We start from the raw sequence: 21,386 nt of genomic DNA on the forward strand, positions 1-21,386 counted from the left end.
GTTTTGAATATCTCCAGAGAAGGAGACTCCACAACCTCTCTGGGCAGCCTGTGCCAGTGCTTTGTCATCCTCAGAGTGAAGAAGTTTTTCCTCATGTTCAGATGGAACTTCCTGTGTTCCAGTTTGTGCCCGTTGCCTCTTGTCCTGTCACTGGGCACCACTGAAAAGAGCCTGGCCCCATCCTCTTGACATCCACCCTTTAGATATTTATAAGTGTTGATGAGATCCCCTCTCAGTCTTCTCGTCTCCAGGCTAAACAGACCCAGCTCTCTCAGCCTTTCCTCATACGAGAGATGCTCCAGTCCCCTAATCATCCTCGTAGCCCTCCGCTGGACTCTCTCCGGTAGTTCCCTGTCCTTCTTGAACTGGGGAGCCCAGAACTGGACACAATATTCCAGATGTGGCCTCACCAGGGCAGAGCAGAGGGAGGAGGATAACCTCCCTTGACCTGCTGGTCACGCTCTTCTTAATGCACCCCAGGATACCATTGGCCACCTTGGCCACAAGGGCACATTGCTGGGTCATGGAGAGCTTGTAATAGAGAGACATTGTACAATGTGAAGCAGAGGTCACACTGTGTAACTCCTGGGAATCATTTCTTTTGATACAGATGTCTGGTACTTCCTAGTAGGTGACTGTGGGATGCCGGACTAGTCCAGGCTTGTTGGTGCCGAATACAGGGCCATTATGACCCAGCAGAAGGGGCCCTGGGGGAGTCCAGCTTGGGCGAGAGCAGGGATTGAGCAACTTGCTTATCTTGCACTGATAAGCACTGGACCTGATCAGGGGCAGGAGATGAGCAATTTGTTCATCTTAACAAGCTGCGTTGTCTGAGGGGTCTACTCCTTAATCAACTAAGTGACGCCTGGGGTGAGGGGGAGCCTTCACAGCTTGACGTTACTTTGGTAAAACTAAACAGAGCACCGCTCCTCTGTACTGAACGCCTTTGTTCTCTGCCACTTCCCCCCCCCCAGCCCCGATCAACTGCACAACAAGCCTTGTTAAGGGCCAATCGGCATACAATACCTGACTTAGTCCCACCTCGCCAAAAGTATAAATCTGGCATTTAGAATCCTCTTTTTAGAGGACGAGAACTCCAACTATCCGGACGGGTCGACGGGCCTGGACCTCTCTCCTCCCCAAGCAGGGACGCCTCTTTGGTAAGATTTGCACCTCCGATTATGTCGGATGTTACCCCGGGAAAACTATCATTAACAAAAGTGCTGAACTATTAACTTGAGCTCAAAATTGTTGCAGTAAGTGCATTTATCAATGGCAATTCTGAACTCTTATATCTGTCGCCTCAATAAATTACTTATTTTTCTTTTCAACTTTGCGAAACTGTTTCAGTGAAAGTCCTTAGTGGGGCTCTGACAGGCAAACGTTGACTCTGATATGTGGCTACACATATAATCCTTTAAACATAAACCGTTGACCAAGTCTGGGACTAAGACTGGACCTAGCCGCACCTAGGCTCCTCTCTGAGAAGGAGTTTAGAAAGCAAGGGGGTCCTTTCTGAACCTCATGACTCAACGGGAGGGCCTCCCTCAGCCACACATCAGACTTGTACCCTTTCACGCGACAGTGACTTAGCAGGATTCTGAACTGGAAAATTTCTTTCTATATCTTTCTTCCACCAAATACTTAGCTTCTCCAGGATAAAAATAAATAAAACAAATTCTGTATTTTAACATTATTTTATAGGTTGACTGGATGACATACTGCATCAACCTTTGCTGAGCACAGTATAAAGCACACTAAGAACAGCCCCAAAGTTGAGTCAAATGATTCACAAACTCTCTGTGCTGACATAGCAGAAGAAAGTGTAAGCACCCACTGTTTGCTGCAGTCCTATCTACCCAGACAGACATTTCAACTAGTATTTATACCTCTAGATACTACGTAACACAATTAAACATACACTTACAGAAAAAAATAAGAAAGAACAAAGTTAAACAGCTCATGCACATTAAACCAAGGTTTGTTCATCCATAATACCTGGTTTTGGAATAAAAACACCTCCTGATGTTAAACATTACTAGAAACCAAGATTTTGCTAAAGAACAAATAAAAAATAAAAGACACAATTCTCATCAAATGTGTTTAAAAATAATTCTACCAATATAATAACATGCAGAAGCTGGATAACATGCCCAACATATCAAGAATCTTTTAATGTTAGATTAAAACCCATGATACATACATCAAATGACACAACATGATACATACATCAATTAGTTCACACATCCACATTCCAAATGCAAAGTTGTACTGTCATTTTAAAACTCAGAAAATTCTTGATAGCAATCGCTATGGATTTCGTGTATGCACACTTTTGCATTGGACTTACGGAAGCAGCCATTTATCCTGATGAGGTCTTCAATTCCCTTCACATTTTTTACAATTATAAACACTCTTATCAAAGGTAAAGGGGGACGGATGGCTACACTAGGGAGATTGAATCAGTGGAAAAATTATCTCAATCTTTTATCCAAAATTAGCCTCAATGTAAGAGACGCCAATGTTATTCCAATCTACAAAAAGGGCATGAAGGAAGACCCAGGGAACTACAGATGTAAATCATAAATTGCCCCCACAGAGTAAAATCATACCATAAGCTTTCATATATGTCTCATGCTTAAGGTGAGCTATTTTATCAGAGCCTTATCAAGAAGTTTATTCCCTCTTGGATCTCTCAGAGTGTAGAAACATAGATAGCGGTCTTTTAGAAAAAATGGAAATGCAAAATATGTGTTAGATCCCACCACTGCCTAGTACAATTTCATTGTTCAGAGAGGATACAACTGTTCTCAGTGAGATGAAACATACAGAAGATTTACTTTTACACAGAATAATAATTTTTTAAATATATACCTGATATTTTAATTAGCAACACAGTATTGGTTAGAAAGAACCTCAAGTTTTCCTGAACATTAACTAATTATGACTATTGTTTCTACTGCACCTCACTGATTTTAAGAAATGCGATATATTTATGCTGTGATTTATTTTTGTAAAAAATTTTTAAATTAAATAAATATTCTCTCAAGCTGGGTCTGTGTTCTGCCACTATGTTATTCCTTGTCATGTTCTTTTAGCTGAGATTTACTTCACTTTCTACAACATTGAAATTGATCTTATTTCAGAACAGGACAGTCAATAATTTAGACATTTATTTTGCCTATTTGCACAGGAGCATTTTATATAAGATTATATGTGGGCTATACCCCACATTAAAATTAGCCTTTATACCTAATCTTAACACTTTATTTCATGGTTGTTTTCACCAACTTAACGGTAGATGATAGACTGATATATCAAAAGAAGGGAACTAACTTTAAAAGCTGTGTTGAGGTTTTTTTTTTAAATGCTCCCCTCACTTCTGCAGAAGGCAGTCACATTTTCTTTTTCTCCTTTTTATTGACTGTGGCTTATTTGAATGGGAATCGAAGACATAAAATTTGGAAGATCTTTTTCCCATACAATGGGAGAGACATTGCAGTCCTGTATATCTAACCAGGAATCTAAAGATCTGGGCTTCATTGCCTGGATGGTCGAAGTAATAACAAAACTACAAATTCATGGAAGAGCCAGATAGCTGCTCCCAATGCAACACAGGTACATCCTTTCCCTTTTGGAAGGTCCCTTTTAGATCACTTTCAAATCACAGCACAATGAGTGTCTGATTGACTCTGTCAAGTTAGCAAGTGGCTAGGTAGCTTGGAATCACTTGAGGACACAAATGTTTTGCTTGAGCTTAATCAGATTAATCCAATCTTTCCACCACAATGTAGAGTAATTACAGCTAGCAAAATACATACCATGTCTTCCTGACATCAGTGTTGTGTCACAAAGAGAAGTGTGCCTTAAGAGGTTGGACTGGGAAAGACTAGGTATTTTTAGAGGTTTTCTTCCTCAAAGCATGACTAAAAACAGTTGTGAGAAGTCCAATGGACTATGATTTGTAAACTTTAAAGTTTGCTGGTGGAATCAGACTTCTCTTGGAGGAAAGTCAATTTCAATTGGATGGCCAAAAGTGAGGTCTTAGAAGGAAAATATGTTGGTTTCTAGACACTGCTTGACGAGAGAATGGCACACTGAATGACACCAAATGACCACTTAGCCTACTGAGCTGCCTCAAACCGCGATCAATACTCAGTGCCCAGAGAAGAGTAAATGAGCACAGTGGTGCACGGACATAGGAACGCTTTTCCAGGCCACCCCCCACATCCCAGCATTTTGGGCTTTAGAGGCTATGAAAATGACGAATTTGCATTTTGTATGGACGGATTTGTCTTCCATTAATCTGTTCACTTGATTTTTGAGCCAATTTAAATGTTTAGCATCCATAACATCTTGCAGCACAAACCTGTTCCAGAGCTTGGCTACGTATTGCTTGAAAACCTACATCACCCTTTAAGCTTAATTTCATGTCTTCTACTCCTCAAACTTCAAGGGAAGAATTAGATCCTGTGAACCCTCAGCACTTGTAACTGTAGCTAAAAGGCAACTCTGCAGCCATAAACCACAAAAAATGGACTAGAAGAGCTGGAGAGATGATAAAAGAGCAGAGATATCTTGGGATCTGTATGGATCGTATCTCCTTCTCCTTTACCCAATATTATTCAAAACTTGAGTCAATGGCTTTTGGTATTCCCTGAAAAGTGTAAATAATGTGTACCTATACCTTGTGCTCACACAGTTGGGCATGAAATACACTCAAAGAGGTGTGAGTATAAACTTGCTGCCTGCTGTTCAGTCCCACTTCAACGGGTATGTCAACGATGCGTGTCTCTGCAATTCTTTTTCTTTTCTTGCACTCTTAGTGTTGCCAGAATGCACTGTACGCTCTCTGGAAATCTGATTCACATTAAAATATGTACAGTTATTAATACAAGACGACCCAAATCTCTAACACAAAGCTTTCGTAACTACAATAGTAAGAATAATAAAATATTAAAAGTATGAAAAATAGAAGTTTCATCCTAACAATGAGATCAATACTGAGGATGTAATCTAATGCATTTTAAGCTTAAAAATAACATTTTTTTGATCGTGGACTGCTAGTCAAGCCATCTGTCTAGAGCAAGATTTGTCAAAAATAACGCTTCCTCATTGGTTTTTCCCTAAGAGATAAAGCACACTAATTACGATTCTATAAAGCATACCCTTCTTATTGAAATCACATTTTGAATTAATAATTAATAATAATACTAACAAAATTGACATGTAATAAAATGAAAATCACAACACTAAATCTCCCAGAGTTAAAATAGGTACAACTTCTTGTACCATTTTTGTGGCACCATTCTAAAGGCTCTACACTAATGAAGCTTACTCTCCAAGGACAAAACAAGGAAAATATAAAACAATCTTCCAGGTAAAACAAGGGTTTTCAAAACCTTTTTAGAATTCCCGTGGACAGTTTCACAGGGGTAAAAAAGTGACTTAAATAACAAAGAGTCTTCCCCGAAATAGGATTCTATTTCAGAGTTCCTCCTAAACTTGTTGACATTCACAGAGGTTTGAGTGAGAAATAATTCCTGTGTAAATGATGTGGTGCATCAACAACTCCGATACATTAGATCCTACCTTAAGTACAAGAAGGGGTCCAATTCTGCTATCACTACAATTATTTAGGCTTTTCACTTAAAAAAGCTAAGTGACTCCATACATAATAAAAGCATTATCTAATATTTTTGTGGGTTTTCATTACACTAGAATTTATTTTAAAGATGATGCCATTACTGTAGTCAAGCCTTTCCGAAAGTACTTCTAGTAACTTTTCGCTTACTATACTTATAGGCAGAAAAATCAAAAGATCCAATAAATCAAATAAAATCCAATAAATATTTTATATTGACAGTCCAAACACTATACACAATTGGCAGGTTTCACTTTTTCAGTTTATCTTGACAATGCTATCAAAACCCAAGAGGGTTAGGAAATCAGTCTGAACAGCTGTTGATAAAATATTATCTCTGGATGTATTTTAGGACATTATTAACTACAAAGATTAACTCTGATAGAAGAGCACTTATGTTCGTTAACTACAAATATTCTAAAGAATCATACACAAAGTTGTAATTACTTGTTTCTAGAGGTATGGCTGGAGTATTACAATACAAACTGTACCACCCCAGTCAAATTACGATGATTAAATATTCACTCAAAGAACTCTATACAAGTATTCCCCACCCAAAACAAACATTTTCCTAGACTAAACTATTTTGCAACATGCTAAATTAGTATGACTTTTCTCAATGTGGAAAAAAGCCCCCTCTCTTAATTTTGGCTCTAAGACCTGTTGGGTCATATTATATGCCAGGCTCTAAAATGGTTGCAATAATAATGATCTCATAAGTGGGCTGTTAGACTAATTCGTTTTATTTTCAGGTATGGTGAGACAATCACCTAAACACTATAAGTACTCTAGAACATTACGGAAGTGGGTATATTTGGAAGAAAAAGTACTTAAAATATTGTGGGGTTTTTTTTTTTAAATCTGCCTTTTGTTTCAGTATATTTATTGCAGAGAAAAGTAAATTAATTTTAGAATGAATGCCTTCCAATTAAAAATGTCCATATTTATTAATTCAGTGGTATTTCTTCTATGTCTTACTTATAATTACGAAGTCAATTCATTTTTGTATCTAACAGCTTGAAAAAATCCAGACCATATTGAATGATGTGAAAGCTACAGCTACTTACACTATGTTTATAGAAATCACTATCTTTTGTTGTAATCTAACAAGTGAGAATTAAAGTATCCAAAATAGTCATACAGCAATAATGAATTGAAATAAATGAAATATTGTGAATTAAGGATGACATCTGTATTTTACTAAAGGCCAGTTATTATCTAGTGTTCAGCATTTTCTGTTCATGAAACAGGCCATAAATATACAGAAAATAAAGTTGACTTTTGAAAAAATGATTAATCATTTGTCATGTCCTTTAAGGCATTTCATGTACATTCTATGATTTTAAGGTGGCATTAAAATCCTTTTATAATGAATCTGTTGATATGGTGTAACATGCTTATTGAAAAATCAGCAAGCTATTTTGTTCCCTGGAATTTTGCTATTGACTTCAATGACCCCCTGCCTCCTAAAAAACCCCATAACCCAAACCACAAACAAAAACCCACAACACCACAGGACTAAAAGAGACTTTATGAGTCTTTAATATTTTTATTATTGTAATTCATGTCATGAAAGCCCCTTTCTAAGCTGGTCAAGCTTTATCTTTAAAGTAAGTAGTATGCATGAGAGGTGGGTCTTGCTTCCACTACTTCTACCAGAACAGTGTTCCAGAAACTCTTTTCTCTGCATAGTGAAAAATTTTATTTTCCATAGTTCATTCATGCTTAGCTTAGCTACTTCTTCCCATGTTTAAAACTGTACTTAAGAAGTATAAAAGATGCCTCTTCCTTCCTGAAGTTTGCTTCTTGACCCAAACTGCATAGAGCAATCACAACCTTTCAGCCTATGCGTGTAGTCTGAATGAAACCTTCTCGGACTTGTATATGATAAAACTGTACATAGAATTTACACAGCCTAACTGTAGGTATATAGCAAATGTGCTAAGCTATCAGCCATAGTCAAAACAGTGAGATACTTTCACTTCATGGAAATTCAGGGCATCAGTACTAGAACCCTGAATCTTTCAACAGAACCTATATGGAGCACATTTATAATATACTAATAAGGCACCAGAAACTGAGTAGATCAAGAATCTTCCACTATTCCAGATGAGGTCTCGAAGATACATTTTTAAAATGGCATTAATATTTCCCTATTTTTATTGGAAGCACATTTTAAAATTCATTTAGGATCACATGTTCTTTTTTCTCACCTGTATCACTAGTTGTTCACAGTCGTACAGCAACCGATACACTGAGCTTCTCCCTTTCTTTTTCATTTGAAGTGATGGACATAAGCTTAAGGAAGAAATCTTTCCATGTTCTTAAACACCTGACCTTGTACTTTGCTGTACTTTCTAAAATTTATTAGAATTTACTTTCTAAATTACATTCTTGAAAGATATCTATCTATATTGTCCAACAGCCCAGCCCTGTTGTGAACCTTATCCTCCTATTTTCTTGTCCATGGGTGAAATACATGCCCTCTATTGTTATGGGAGGCTTGCACTCAGGCATTTTTTCTTCCTCACCCAGAATATGGGTTCAACCCTTTCTAATCAAGAGATTTTTTTTTGTATATGCAAACATAAACCACCATTCGCCTCTGAATTTACATTATTATTTCCACTTCAGAGACTATGCCCTCAAACTGAGGCTTTCCATGGTATCCTAAACTGTTCTGGAAACAGAAACAAACACTGTTTTGTGTAGGACTTCACACCACACCATATCTTATATTGGGAAGTATTTAATTTGGTAATTTGATTATTCTTAAGCATCAAGCCCATAGCTATCTGTGCACTACATTACAGCTGTATCAATTTGGAAATTACTTCTTCTACGAGTACAGAGTTGATTTTGATATTTTTTTCTGATATGTTGGGTTACTGTATTGGTTTTCCTCAACACTGTGTAGGCTGTCTTTTCTATCCGACTAAAAGCATATTTCTTGAATAAATGAATTTACTGTGAACACTTAGGGGAAAATCTCATTCTTCATTTATACTTCAGGTTCTCAGTAAGATCCTTGAAGCATATTGATGTTGTTGGCACACCATACAGTTTCCTTTGTACATATTATTATTGTACAATTGCTTTTCAAAGCTTCACATAATCAAGTAGTAAAGCACTGAAGTAGTGTTTAGTAAATTTTTCACCATTAATTCTATTTCATAACACCCTCATCTGTCTGTCTCAAGAAAATTATATTAGAAGCATAAGAAGGCATAAAAGGACCTAGAACATCAAAGTGGCAATTGCTGGACAACCCCCTTCCCCAACAGGATGGGCTGACGTGCTTCTCCACTCCACTGTGTGATTGCTTCTTCAGCAGCACGCACGCTCACAAGCTTTTTTTTCTGTAGCATTACAGCGTAATATTTATGCATGTTCATTCAGATAATTTTAAAAGTTTTTAATTCAACTTTACATGTATACAGCCCAAGTAAGGTAAACTAAAATTAACACCTGTGTCGATCTTGGCACACCATCAGATTTCTGATTAGCCTGCTCCCCACACCCCCAGTAAAGTCTCCCTGCCAGGTAAAGCAACTGGACAACTAACATGCAAACTACAAAATATTGTCTAATGATTTGAAAATTTCAAGACACAAATTTCAATTCAGAAAGTAAAATTAATCTGCATTTAAAAAGTATGGGAAGTAATCTGCACAAGGAATGCCTCGAATGGCTATGGAGGGAGACTGGATTTTCATGTGGAAAGGTGCATTTGCTACTATTGACTGAAGATTCTTCATTATTTAGTCACAGAACTTTGGTTTTGGTAGAAAATTTCCTTGACTTTTATAATCGCCTGAAGAAATGAAAAACTTTCGGGGAAAAAAAAAAAAGAGACTTTCCTTAATAGTAGTTTAACTAGAAACAATTTTTTAAAATCTATACCCATCTAGAGCATTCACAGAAAATTTTGTTCAGTTGCTTTTCCTGCTTCGGTAATTTCCAAATCAGTGTACGCTAATGTGTTTTTCAAATTCAAGAGTATCAGGAGAGCCTTGCTTGAGTGGTGCGATCCTAAACTGGCATAATTAGGGCCCTGCCTGGGAGCAGACCCTTTAACAGAGCAGCACACTGAGTGGGGAACCATTCACACATTCCCTCTCAGCTCTTCACAAGCTTTTCTGGGCAATGAGCCAGCCCGTAAGAGAATCAGGCTGATCCGACCTGTTGCAAGAGCCTGGAGAAGTGGCTCAAGGAAACCTACACCTCCCAGCACCGCGGAGGAACTACTCAAGCAGCCCGAAGAAGAGCAACTGTGAACGTGCACTCCGGCTGCACCGGGAGGGCTTGCAGGGGGACAGACGTTTCCAGCTGCTCAAGTGAGGCAGAGAAACTTCTCCGTAGGACTTGGGAGACTCCCGCAGTTCAGAATATAAAAACCAGTCCTTGGGAGACTCCTGTAGTTCAGAATATAAAAACTAGTCCATCCACCCCATGCACAGCAATGTTTCCTGGTATGAGACAGGCTGCAGGTTCTACCACGAGGGCAAGGTGGGCCTGCTGTTTGATGTAAAAGCTGCTGTGAAAAGACCTAGGTACTCTCCCTGAAGGTCTGCCTTTCTGAATCTGCGTGAAGAACCGGGGTGTGTGTGTTCTCCCTTCTCTTCCCAATCCTCTACAAGTACCAGAATCAACAAGAAAGAAAGAGAGAAAAGAAAGATGTGATAGTGATGTAGGTGACAAACGACTCCCCCACAGTCACAGTAATGGAGTAACACGTCTGACTGCTGCACATAAGTGTGTTTAACATTAAAATGCCTCCTGAAATCCCTGAGCACGTAGTAATTCTAATTAGCATTCTGCATATTCAATACCTGTAAACAGAACTTGCATAATACTTCTTTCCTCTGCCTCCAAAATATTTCATAATTTTGAAACAATATTTTCAGGATAAAGATGTGATCTCTGCACCAGCTTGTTTTTTTTCTCTCAGTTAGATACAGAAGCCATTATGTGATAACTTCCATTACAAGGCTGCTAGTAAACATTTTTCCACATGTTACAAAGATAATACATAAGGTTAGCTGCAATATTCTATGTACCTGAAAATGACAACTATCTGCTTTATCAATAAAAGATAATACCTCAAGGTGACTGATATTTACTTTAAATTAAAAAGGAAACCATAGAAACATAACTAGTGCCACTTACTTTATAGACGTATTTTTTAATACTGGAAGTTTTCAAGAGTAAAAAGTGACTTAAAGTGAAATCTGTTCTTGAAAGATTTACAGCAAAATGGCACATGATGCAAAATATGGGTTTTCATGAGTAGAAGAGGTTGTCAAAGGCAGGACATATGCCTTTGGAGCAGACTTGTATCTATATAAACAAGGACTTCCCAGCAAGTTTGTTATACAGATACTTCCACTGTAAATCAATGAAATATGTCCAGCTTTTTTTTCTTTATTACTGTGTTTATCCCTCTCCTTTAAATGGAACTCCTGTTTTCTACACCATGAAAGCCTGAACATGGCTATTTCTCCTTTCCTGCCACACACACACACCCCCCCTTACCTAAAAATAACTCCTTACTTTCTCTCCATCTCTTGGGGTTATCCCTGTCTTTAGAGTGGGTATCACTGATGCAAATTTCTGCACCTTAGAGGATAAATGCATATTCCTCCTAACAGACTTATAAGGGAAAATGGGACTTACGATTTTCCAGCAGCTATCTTCCAAATTTAATTTACCCCAAGCCTCAATGTTTGCTTATATGTAGGCCACACATTTCCTCCAGAATTATACTCGAGAGGGAAAAAGACTGTTTATCACTACTCTCCTCTTACGCTATATATTAGGCATTTGCATCTTGCTAAATCAGTGCTTTCTAGCATGAACAAAATCCTCCTACCTCCTATGCATAGAAATATGTAACATGCAGTTTTTGGAAAGACAGTTTTTAGACCAGTTAGATTTGTTTCTATTTTTGTTGAATGTAATGCAAAGAAAACTCCATGTTACATCCATAACATTATTTTTCTGCTGTTTTTAAACTGGGGAATTTTTTTACTGACATTACACATGCACGGTTGCAGTCAGTGTATGTTAAGTCAGAGGATATAATTTAAAAGCAGTGGGTTTTGCTTCTTTTCCCCCACATTCCCAATTTCTTATCTCTCAACAGCTTCTTATGTATGTTTAAAAAAGTAACGAAAAGTTACAATATTAATGATATGTTTGCTTATTTATTATGTGCAATGAATTTTAAATTCAGACCCATATGAAGATCCAAAGGGAGATGACCAAACTAGGAGAGAGTAAAGCAAGGAGAGTAGGTTAAAAGAGACTATGAATATCTTTTCATGCTAAATTTTTGCATTTTGCATGTCTTTTAAAAAAGTGATTCTTCTGATACTATGCACTAATGCAATAAACATTAAGTAATTAAACTTAGATGTATACTTACTTTTTCCCAAATTTTATCAAGTGATTACACTTCAGTGAAGTGCTCATGCTAAATAAACAAAGCTTACCTTAACAACTCAACACCCATACAGCATGATATTTATACAACAGGCTTGGTACACACTGAGCTTAACCCTTTGATTCCAGGAGTCATGCTTTCCTGACATGCCATCCTCATGCAGAATGCATTAGTACTGATGTTGAAACAACAAATCTCCTAGCACGAAGGAAAAAACAACTAACCAATTTATGGTAGATATACTAACTTATGGGATTGAAGATAATTATCTTTTTATTCTAATTGAGATAAAGTTCAAAGTCTGACTTTATGAAAATAAACTACTTCTTTAGAGACATTGCGGGGAATAGAAATAACTAGGCTTTTCATAGCTCTTAGAGCAAACAAATAGAATTACAACTAGCTGTTCAAATCACTCTGCTGTGCAGCCAACAAGAGCACGTGTATCATGGACAGATTAGTCTAAGCACCGAGATTTGCCTACCTGGGAGGGAAATAATTGCAATGCTGTACACGAACACCCACAATGGCAGCAAATTGACAGCATTTACCTTTGGGTTATACTTCTGCTCTGCACAGTTGCTGAAGAACCACAGGTCTCGCTCATGACTGTAAGTGTAACAAGAACAATAAAGCCGCCAGTTTTAAAACTCAGGCTAGATGACACCTGGTTCTTCAGTGGCCGTAAGGACAGTGACTTTCTGCCATAGGAGAATGACCTACAGGTTCTAAGAGCCGAAGTGACATTTTCTCTGTTATGTCTACTATGGAAATGCAGTGACAGGGAGTGAAGTCCATGAAAGCAATCAGCTCATTTCACCATGGATTACCACAATCACAGCTTCTCCAGAAAAGAAAAATATTCTGAAACAAAAGCCAGTACTACAGAAATCTTAACCTTACTACTGCAATAGGTTTTCCAGGGTGCACAGTAAGGACATAAATGCTATTATCTCACCATATGCAGGTTAACATTATCCTCAGCTCTCATCACAAACCCTCCTTAGCTATTCTGCAATATGTCATTAATCAATATATGTACCGATCGGATCCATTCAATTGGTGCATCAGTATAACGAATGGCATATATAAACATGTTTCAAATACATTTATTCGGATATCTATACATGAAAGTAAAATCACTACTACAACTGGTACTCAAGCTTGTCAGATGGGATGTTTTTCTCCTTCTGTTTTGCATAAGACATGCTAATGGTTATGCCATCTGCAGTCTGAAACCCAGAAAAATGTAAATCAGAAAGTAATAGTAGATCAAGATAAGCGTCTATCTAAAACTGTAATTTTTGCAGGTACTCTGTTAACTCACAGTCTAAATATAAACCTCCTCTCCCTGAAAATATAGGATAACCACTAGATACAGGTAACTTTTGCACGAAAAACTAAACCAAAAACATCTGCCAACACAACATTCCTCTTTTACAATAGGTCATATAGCTAGCGGCAAATTTAAAAAGGTTTTTCATGAGAAGGATACAAAAGACACATTCTTCTAGAACAATCCCAGCGGTTCTCTAAAACCATCCCCTCTGTAAAGCACAGTAGAACTTGACGACTTACCTAACACCCTGTTTTTGCAAAGTTGAGGACACAAATTTGAAGGCTTCTTCAATAAGCTTTCAACTTGCTGATTAGCTAGTAGGTGCTGTAAGTCACTAAAATAAGTGACGCATTATGGAATAACAGAGAGAACGTATATAAAACCACCATACGCTACTTTTCCCCAAATATCCATCAAATACAAAAAGATGGCCACAAAAATTAATACCATTTTTTTCCTTCTTTGGCACGTGGAACAATAGAATAGTTTACATCAAAATATGGAGCACATGAGAGATGCAATGGCAAGGCTTACCTAACACCCACATTTGCCTGCAGATGTGTGAGCTAGTTTTAAAAGTTTTATTAGGTTTTTATTAGATTTATAAATCAGTTCTAACATATCTCCAGTTGCCAGATCAGTAAATTGCTCTGAAATTAGAGGAAATTAGAAATACACTAATATTAAAGTATTTTAAAATATTGGGAGAAGTCTGTTTCCTTAAGCACAAACACAAGCACAAGTATTTTTGTCTTATAAACTTCAAACTGCTTATACACATTTAGCAATTCCTACTGCTGGGAGAATTTGGCTAAAGTTACCATTAAATTTGGCATAATAAAATAATAATAATGGACAATTTTATGACCCATATTACAGTATTTGGTCAAACAGGCATCACGATGCTGAGAATGTGAATTTCCACTACATAATGAACAATGAACAGCTCTGTAGTAACAGTAAAAGACAGAAATAGAAAAGCTCCAAGGACTCGTTTTCAAAACCTTTATACATCCTTTTCACAAAAGAAGAAAATTAAAATGGAGTTTGTGCTCATACCTGAACGTACATGGTATTTGATACATAAACCAAAGTCTGGGAGCAAATTCCATTTTCTTCTCATTTAAAAATAAACCAAATGAAGTGTTCAAGGCCAATAAGAGGCACTGTGTACATAATGATCATGGAAGGTGAAGTTGGAAACATGAGCAATAATCTCGGCTTTAGGGAGCATGTGACAATTCTGAAAATAAAATTATTTGCTTTATTTACTTCTTCCTGCCTCACAAGTGTGATTCATGAGGCACTGGCAAACACGTAATACAGGACGTCTCTACGCCACACCATCCCATGGCATTTAAAAGTCATCAGGCCAGGGTTAGTGCTTTGGGAGTAGGAAAGCTCAAGACTCTCTCTCATCACCCTGTCATCCTCTGGGTTACGTGTATGACTGTCACCAAAAATGTTTTTTTCTCCTTTCATCGATGCCTACCACAAGTAGTGCACCCCCACATCTCTTCAGCCGTGAAAAGGAGGTTTACGAATGGGTGGAGAATGTGAACAGAGAAGTCAGTAGCTCCTCAACTGCTCCAGTTTAGAAGTTAGAGGATTAAAGGAATCTAAGTTCACTGGGAAACATACACTGGAAAAATATCACTATTTTTGCCTGTTTCATATACTTCCCTTTGGGTCTGGACCTTGTACACTAGAAGACCCCATGTTATCTTTCAGAATGAGGATCTGGCAGAATAACCTACTTTCACAGCATTCATTAAATCCATCATCTCCGTGATGTGACCCTTCAAGATCACCAATTCCACTTCTAAAAACTTTAAAAAACTACATAGTTCATAAGCTGCTGCCTTTATGACTACTCTCCTTGTGTGCCTTCAGCCTAGAAGACATTTAATACAAACCAAAGTCAAGGGCGAAGAGTGGAAAGTTGAGATGGTCCCAGGACTCCTATGCCTCTGGACTGGACTACAACTACAGCATGGCAGGATGCCAACTTGACGTGTTTCTTTTTTTTTTTTCATTTTTTTAGTCATTACCCTAAGTTCTTGTTTGTTTCTAAGCAAATGAATACAACTTTAAAAGTATATTTGAAGAGAGCTGATGTGGAATGTGGAACTGTTTGCTGTGTCCAACATTGCTCCATGAAGTTTCACAAAGAAAAGGAGACAATGTGAATTACATACAAAAATGGCACAAGTGATCAAATTTCACAACATTTCACTGGCGGAGAAAAAGATAAATTCTGGTGCCTGGGGTCTTCCATTATGCACGACAGAAACTAAAAATGAGATAAAGACACCCTATTCCGTCAGAAAATAGGTGAAGTCCCAAGAGGATAAAGGCTCACCCCAGAAAAATAGATGTGAGGAAGAGAATGGTAGGAGTTACACCTTTTCATTTCCTGAACAAAATAAAATCGTCTCTCATGTACACCTTTTGTCTGCAACGACTGTAATTCAGCAAACACTCATATTTGGTCTATATAGAATGAGAGTCAGTTTTGTCAGCAGAATGTAATTTCATATGGAACTCTGAATTAGCAATAAATGAACTAAAACCTCAAAAAAACCCCCACACAGATAAAATTTTTCAAGAATAAAACACTATATATAGTTTTACTAATAATGCATTTAAACCAATTATTCAATAACAGAACTTCTATTCACCTGAACACAATCTGAAGCCCAACAGCATCCCACTGTGAAACTCTATGACGTATGGTTTTCTAAAATGGCAGCAGCAGCTCTTTCATAATTTCATGCTGTCGTGTTGCTAGTTTCTGAACACTTCTCTGTTTGTCAGTTAGATATAGTACTGATGAGTTAACTGATTTTTTTTCTGGATACTGTTTTACTCTTAGTCTTAACACAGCCATTTTTACAATTTAATCCATGTATGTGTAAAAATCACACACCAATTTCGCAACGTGTCTATAAAGAATTAATTTATACCATAGCTACTGAAATGAGACTTAGCCTTAGACCTTTTAAGCATCTATAGCCACAAAAGGCTTTTGTAACTTGTAGTGAATTTTCTCTGTGAATGAGAAGTCACCAGCATGCAAGCCCGTAACCTCTTGTATGTGAATATGCACATACATGGTGTTAGAGCAAAGGCATCCACACATGCACCTCACGTGTGAGCAAGCACGGCGCTCTTCCCTGAGAGTAAGGCCCCAAAAGCAAGGATACTTCACTAACCTGCAGCGGTCTCTGTTTATCACTGCCCTTAGGAGATTTCAGTCCACTTGTCTGTTGCTGTAAAAGCAGCTGCCTTGCTGCCTGGAGTGCCTAAAAGTTAAAAAAAAAAAAAAAAAAGGAAAAAAAGTAAATAATTTCCACCAGTTCCTAGAAAGAGATGAGTTACTCATTGCTAATGTTAGGTAAAAGTCCAATCGAACAAATGCAATCTCCTCCTATTCGATTTGTATTTGCTAGATTTCAGGCTTCAGTTTGTTTTTTACTTAAAACATTAAAAAAATCATCTGAAAGTACATATATAGGACTTCACTAGAATTTATGGATGTACATGAAATCCTGCAGGAAATAAAGTTAATTTGTTTAAAGTGCTTGAAGAGGAAAAATCATAAACTGCATCAATAGCCTCATTTCCACAAGGAACTTGTCTTTGAGTGTTCAACTAAAATGCCCACTCCCTTGCAAATTATCATTCAATTTGCATTTTCATATTAGAATTTTGAAGCAAAAGCAAGTAGACTTCAAGTGTTACCGGAAGCTGTAATTAAATTTGACAAATCAACATCAGATTATCTTGAAAGTGAATTAATAAGGATATTCATTGAAGATTAAAAACACTTTTTATACTTACAATTCAAGGAGAAACCTCTCCTTTGACAAAATAAAGTGCAGTTTTAATGCCAAATAAAAATGAGTGGTTTTCATTTGCATTCTTAGGAAAATCAGAGAACAAAGAAATTACTACTCAACCAACCAGATCAGGCTCTGGGATGACAGTATCCCAATCAAAATAGAAAATGTTTTCATTTATTTTATGTTTTCATTCCAACTCAGCAAAATACAGTTAAACATATGAAATGTAAACAAACATTCCACTTACCTAAAGAAGGCTAATCTAAATTATTTTCCCTATAAAATTATTTTTAAAATGCCAAGAGTTATAAAGTGCTATTTATTTAGAAACGGACCCCCCCCCCCCGATTCAAAACATTTCGACTACCTGGAGAACTCTTCCCCACCCCCACCCCCCCTTAAAAAAATCAGTTCAGTAAATAGCAGTTGCAGCTTTAAAATACATCCCACTATTATCGACGTTATTAAAACATACTGTAGATGGAATACACTGCAATAAATGCCATTTGATGTATGTTCCCTAAAATAAAAAAGATTCTCAACTGATAAAGAAAGGTACAATTTTGATTAGACTCAAATGAGCTGGTTTTTAAGATAGTTTCTAGTATCCATGACAACAGTTGCTTTGACAAGATGTGCATATGGCATTACACTGCCAGCTGGTGTGAACAATGTTTGAACTACTGCATTGAGATGCTGAGCAAACAGAAAAAGTTGCCACGTCTTAACCCTCAGGGAAGGCAGTCATCCCCTGATCAATTATGAAAAGACAGAGAGAGGGCTGCTACAGTCTGGCTCCAAGCAAGTTTTCTGAGAAGGCAGGCAGACACAGAAAACCAAAGTAAACAAACTGAATGCACTAGCACCATCTCCTAACAACATTGATTCGTCTCCCCATAGAAGGCTCTGGTACAAAGTTTGCAGAGCAGACTTTTAACATTTGGAGACATTCCCACAACAATCCCCATATTGTTTCATCAAATTCTCAAGTAATTACAGGTCAGCTTTACAAAGACTATACATTCCTCTGAACCTAAGCAACGAGACACGCAGAACTAGCTTCTCTCCGCCAAAAACAAATAAAAGTTAACATATTTCAAAGTGCACTTGAAATATTTTGTTACCAAGGAACCACTCGATGCCCTGGTTCCTATGTGAATAGCATAATCTCTTCTGCACTCACAGTTCCTGAGCAGATCCTAACGGACAATCCTGCTCTGTCTGAGATCAGAGATAAATATATCTGTTGATTTCAGGGGCACCAGGATTTGGTCCCAACATCTTGCAGTGGTTTAAGCACAAAACATGGATTAAATGCATGAACAGAAGACCTATGGCAAATTTATAATCTTTCCCAAGCTTTAGAGCTCTCCGAAAGCGAAACGTGAATGGAAGCGAGAGAACTATTGCTCTCCTGAATTCATGGGAGACTGGACAGGAAAACCAACCTCACCGCTCAGGGTGACACTGCTACAAGAACCAGAGAAGAGATCTGGAACTACGGAAAACGGGAAAAACCATAAAGATAATTATTTTTATTTGTGGCGGTCGCAGACAATTCATTACACGGCCTTTATCTGGAAAAGAAGTTATAATGATGTAACGCTGCTGTATACTCGCAAATAACTGGAATGCTCGGCAAGTTGTTTCACTGTCCTGATTTTCCTTAGCAGCAAAGTCATCTCATGTCAATACAATAAAACAAGCAAGCATCTGGTAAAGCTGTACATTTACAGTACTTGAAATTTAGCGAATTACAGTATGCTGCAGCTTAGATTTAAGCTAGACAGTATAATTTCAAATTGCGGCTAGCATACCCCTGTGGAATCAGCCTAAGAAAGCACGACTTCCTACCACTAACTACAAAAAGAGTCACACTTTATGAAAAAGCAAGGCAGCACAACAGGATATGTTTGCATAAAAGGCTCTACTACTTAAACTATTTTGATTCATATGTGCTGGCTGGGATATCTTTAAAGGAGTAAAGGCTCATCTTTTAATACGGAATGTCTTATAAATGATGACTACCTGAATACTTCAGTGATCTTATTGTGGCAGTTTAGATTACTGTAAACACAGGAGATAGAAGAAGAACAGAAAACAATTTCAAGAGATCAGAGATGATTTAAAACTCATAAGGAGAAATCACTGTCAGCCTTTGTTCTTATAGCAGTTGTCATATGGTACTTTTTCCTCCCAGTGTGCTGCTTAACTTCAGATTTTGCCACTCAGTAAACAACCTCCCAGAAATACACTGTTAATTTCAAAGGATTATTACTGACATTATTCATAAGTGAAGATTATGAGACCATAAAACATTCAGTTCGACCAATTCATTTGCTGCTATTAAATATTTGCAAAACAAATTGAGAACTTGAAAGTGTCTTTCAAAATTCATAGTTTAACATGTACACTAAACACCCATCCCACCTATCATTTATAAATTTCTGTGAACTAATTTGATAATAACTTGTGGCCTAAAAACAGTCCGACGAAGACAAACTAACAGACATTTATAAATCTGGCAGATCAAAATTATGTTGAGTCCTACCTCAAGTTAACAGCAGGAAGAACGGATTCTAAGGCAGTCAAAATCGTATTCAGTTTCCAATAACATTTGTTTCAAATTTAGTAGGCACTTTTCCTTAATTAAGTTATCTAAATTAGTAAAACTACACAAAAAAGTCAATGCAGACAAAAGCAATAAAAAGAACTGAGGATTAGAAATTATTTTAATAATGCAAATGAAAATCATTATAATGCTTTAAGTAATGGCTGTATAAGCAGGAAATCTGGGCATATGGTTTCCAGAACTCACTGTGTCTTCTAGTAAAATATTTATTGGGAACACTACTTCTTAATATTTACTGTGCAGCTTTGGCATAGCTAAAACGTAAGCAGAACAAAAATGAAATTAATTGCATATAACTCACCCTATTAAAGTTGATAAATTGTGGTAGATTTTGCAATTTGTTGGCGATAATATGATGAGAGACAACTTGCTTTTCTTTTGTATCCCATACCCTGGTATTTAATTTAAGCATGCCTTAAAATAATTTTTAAAGTTTTATCAGTTTAATAAAGTGAAAGCTGCCACTAAAAGACAGTAAACTTATTACTTTGTTTTTTAAAAAGTAAACCTATGCATATTTTTAGGAAAAAGATGTCACTCATATCTTTTCTTTAAAAACAGGAATGTTTAACCTATCAGCCTGTTGCATTTGAGACGTTAAAATGAAAAATGACATCTACGCCCATTAATATCGTCAATGTATAAACAGCACAGCGTGACACATTCTTGAGAGCTGAAGGCTACAAAATCTCTCTGAAACATAAATAACAAAGCACTCAGAAGCATATTTGATGTTGATATTCATCTCTGAGAAAAACACTGCTGCCTGGGCTTCTTATGAAAATAGATGCAGCCCAAATGGATCTCCTGTAATTGGTTTCAGATAGCGAGGTCAAAAGAAATATGATACAAGAAACTATTATGTGGAACAGGCGAAACAAGAATGTTTATACAGGCACTCCCTATTTATACTGACAAGAGGTGTATACTTTGCAGATAACCAGAACCAAAAAAAACTTGCCAGAAGACAACCAGACTCTTTCCTTTTTCTAAGTCCAAATCCCTATTTTTTTTTTTTTCAAAAAACTGCGTACTCTAACATTCCTGCTGAACGTAAAATAAGTTTCTGAACATAAAATAAGTTTCCAAATGGCTGAATATGTCAAACGAGAGTCATCTCGCTGGTAGCACTACGCAACCGAAACGTATCAACATGCTAAGCTGGATTTAAGGCCAAAGACTGCTCTGCACTAGTTGAATAACAAGTTATCCAAATGATTACGTAGCTACACCTATTATAAAAGCCACTTGAGGAGAACCTCTGCCCCTTTACCCCCTGCCACGGGCCCATTCTCCAGCTGGCTCTGAACGAGAAGCCCAGAATTACCCCTAGTTGTATGAGATCCTCGAAAGATGGTGACAGAAAGCCAACGCTGTTCAACGTTCCCTAACAGCACTCAAACGATACTGCTAAACCTTTGTCTCTCGCTGACTGTGTTTTCCCAGAAAGTTCTCTAATGAATATCACAGCCAGTCAGCAC

The 21,386-nt window shown here is 37.3% G+C and overlaps 1 protein-coding gene across 6 annotated transcripts in view; it reads right to left on the reverse strand.

Annotated features, from left to right (window-relative positions):
* The window catches only part of FOXP2 (forkhead box P2), a 439,753-nt gene that overhangs the window by 113,592 nt on the left and 304,775 nt on the right, over positions 1–21,386 (reverse strand). For all 6 annotated transcript variants that reach the window (XM_054845661.1, XM_054845644.1, XM_054845653.1 and 3 more), the window contains one exon: positions 16,644–16,733. In XM_054845661.1, coding sequence (XP_054701636.1) covers positions 16,644–16,733 — 90 coding nt within the window. The remainder of the gene's footprint in view (positions 1–16,643; positions 16,734–21,386) is intronic.

This window comes from Grus americana, chromosome 1 (assembly GCF_028858705.1).
Source record: "Grus americana isolate bGruAme1 chromosome 1, bGruAme1.mat, whole genome shotgun sequence".
Classification (NCBI taxonomy): Eukaryota; Metazoa; Chordata; class Aves; order Gruiformes; family Gruidae; genus Grus; species Grus americana.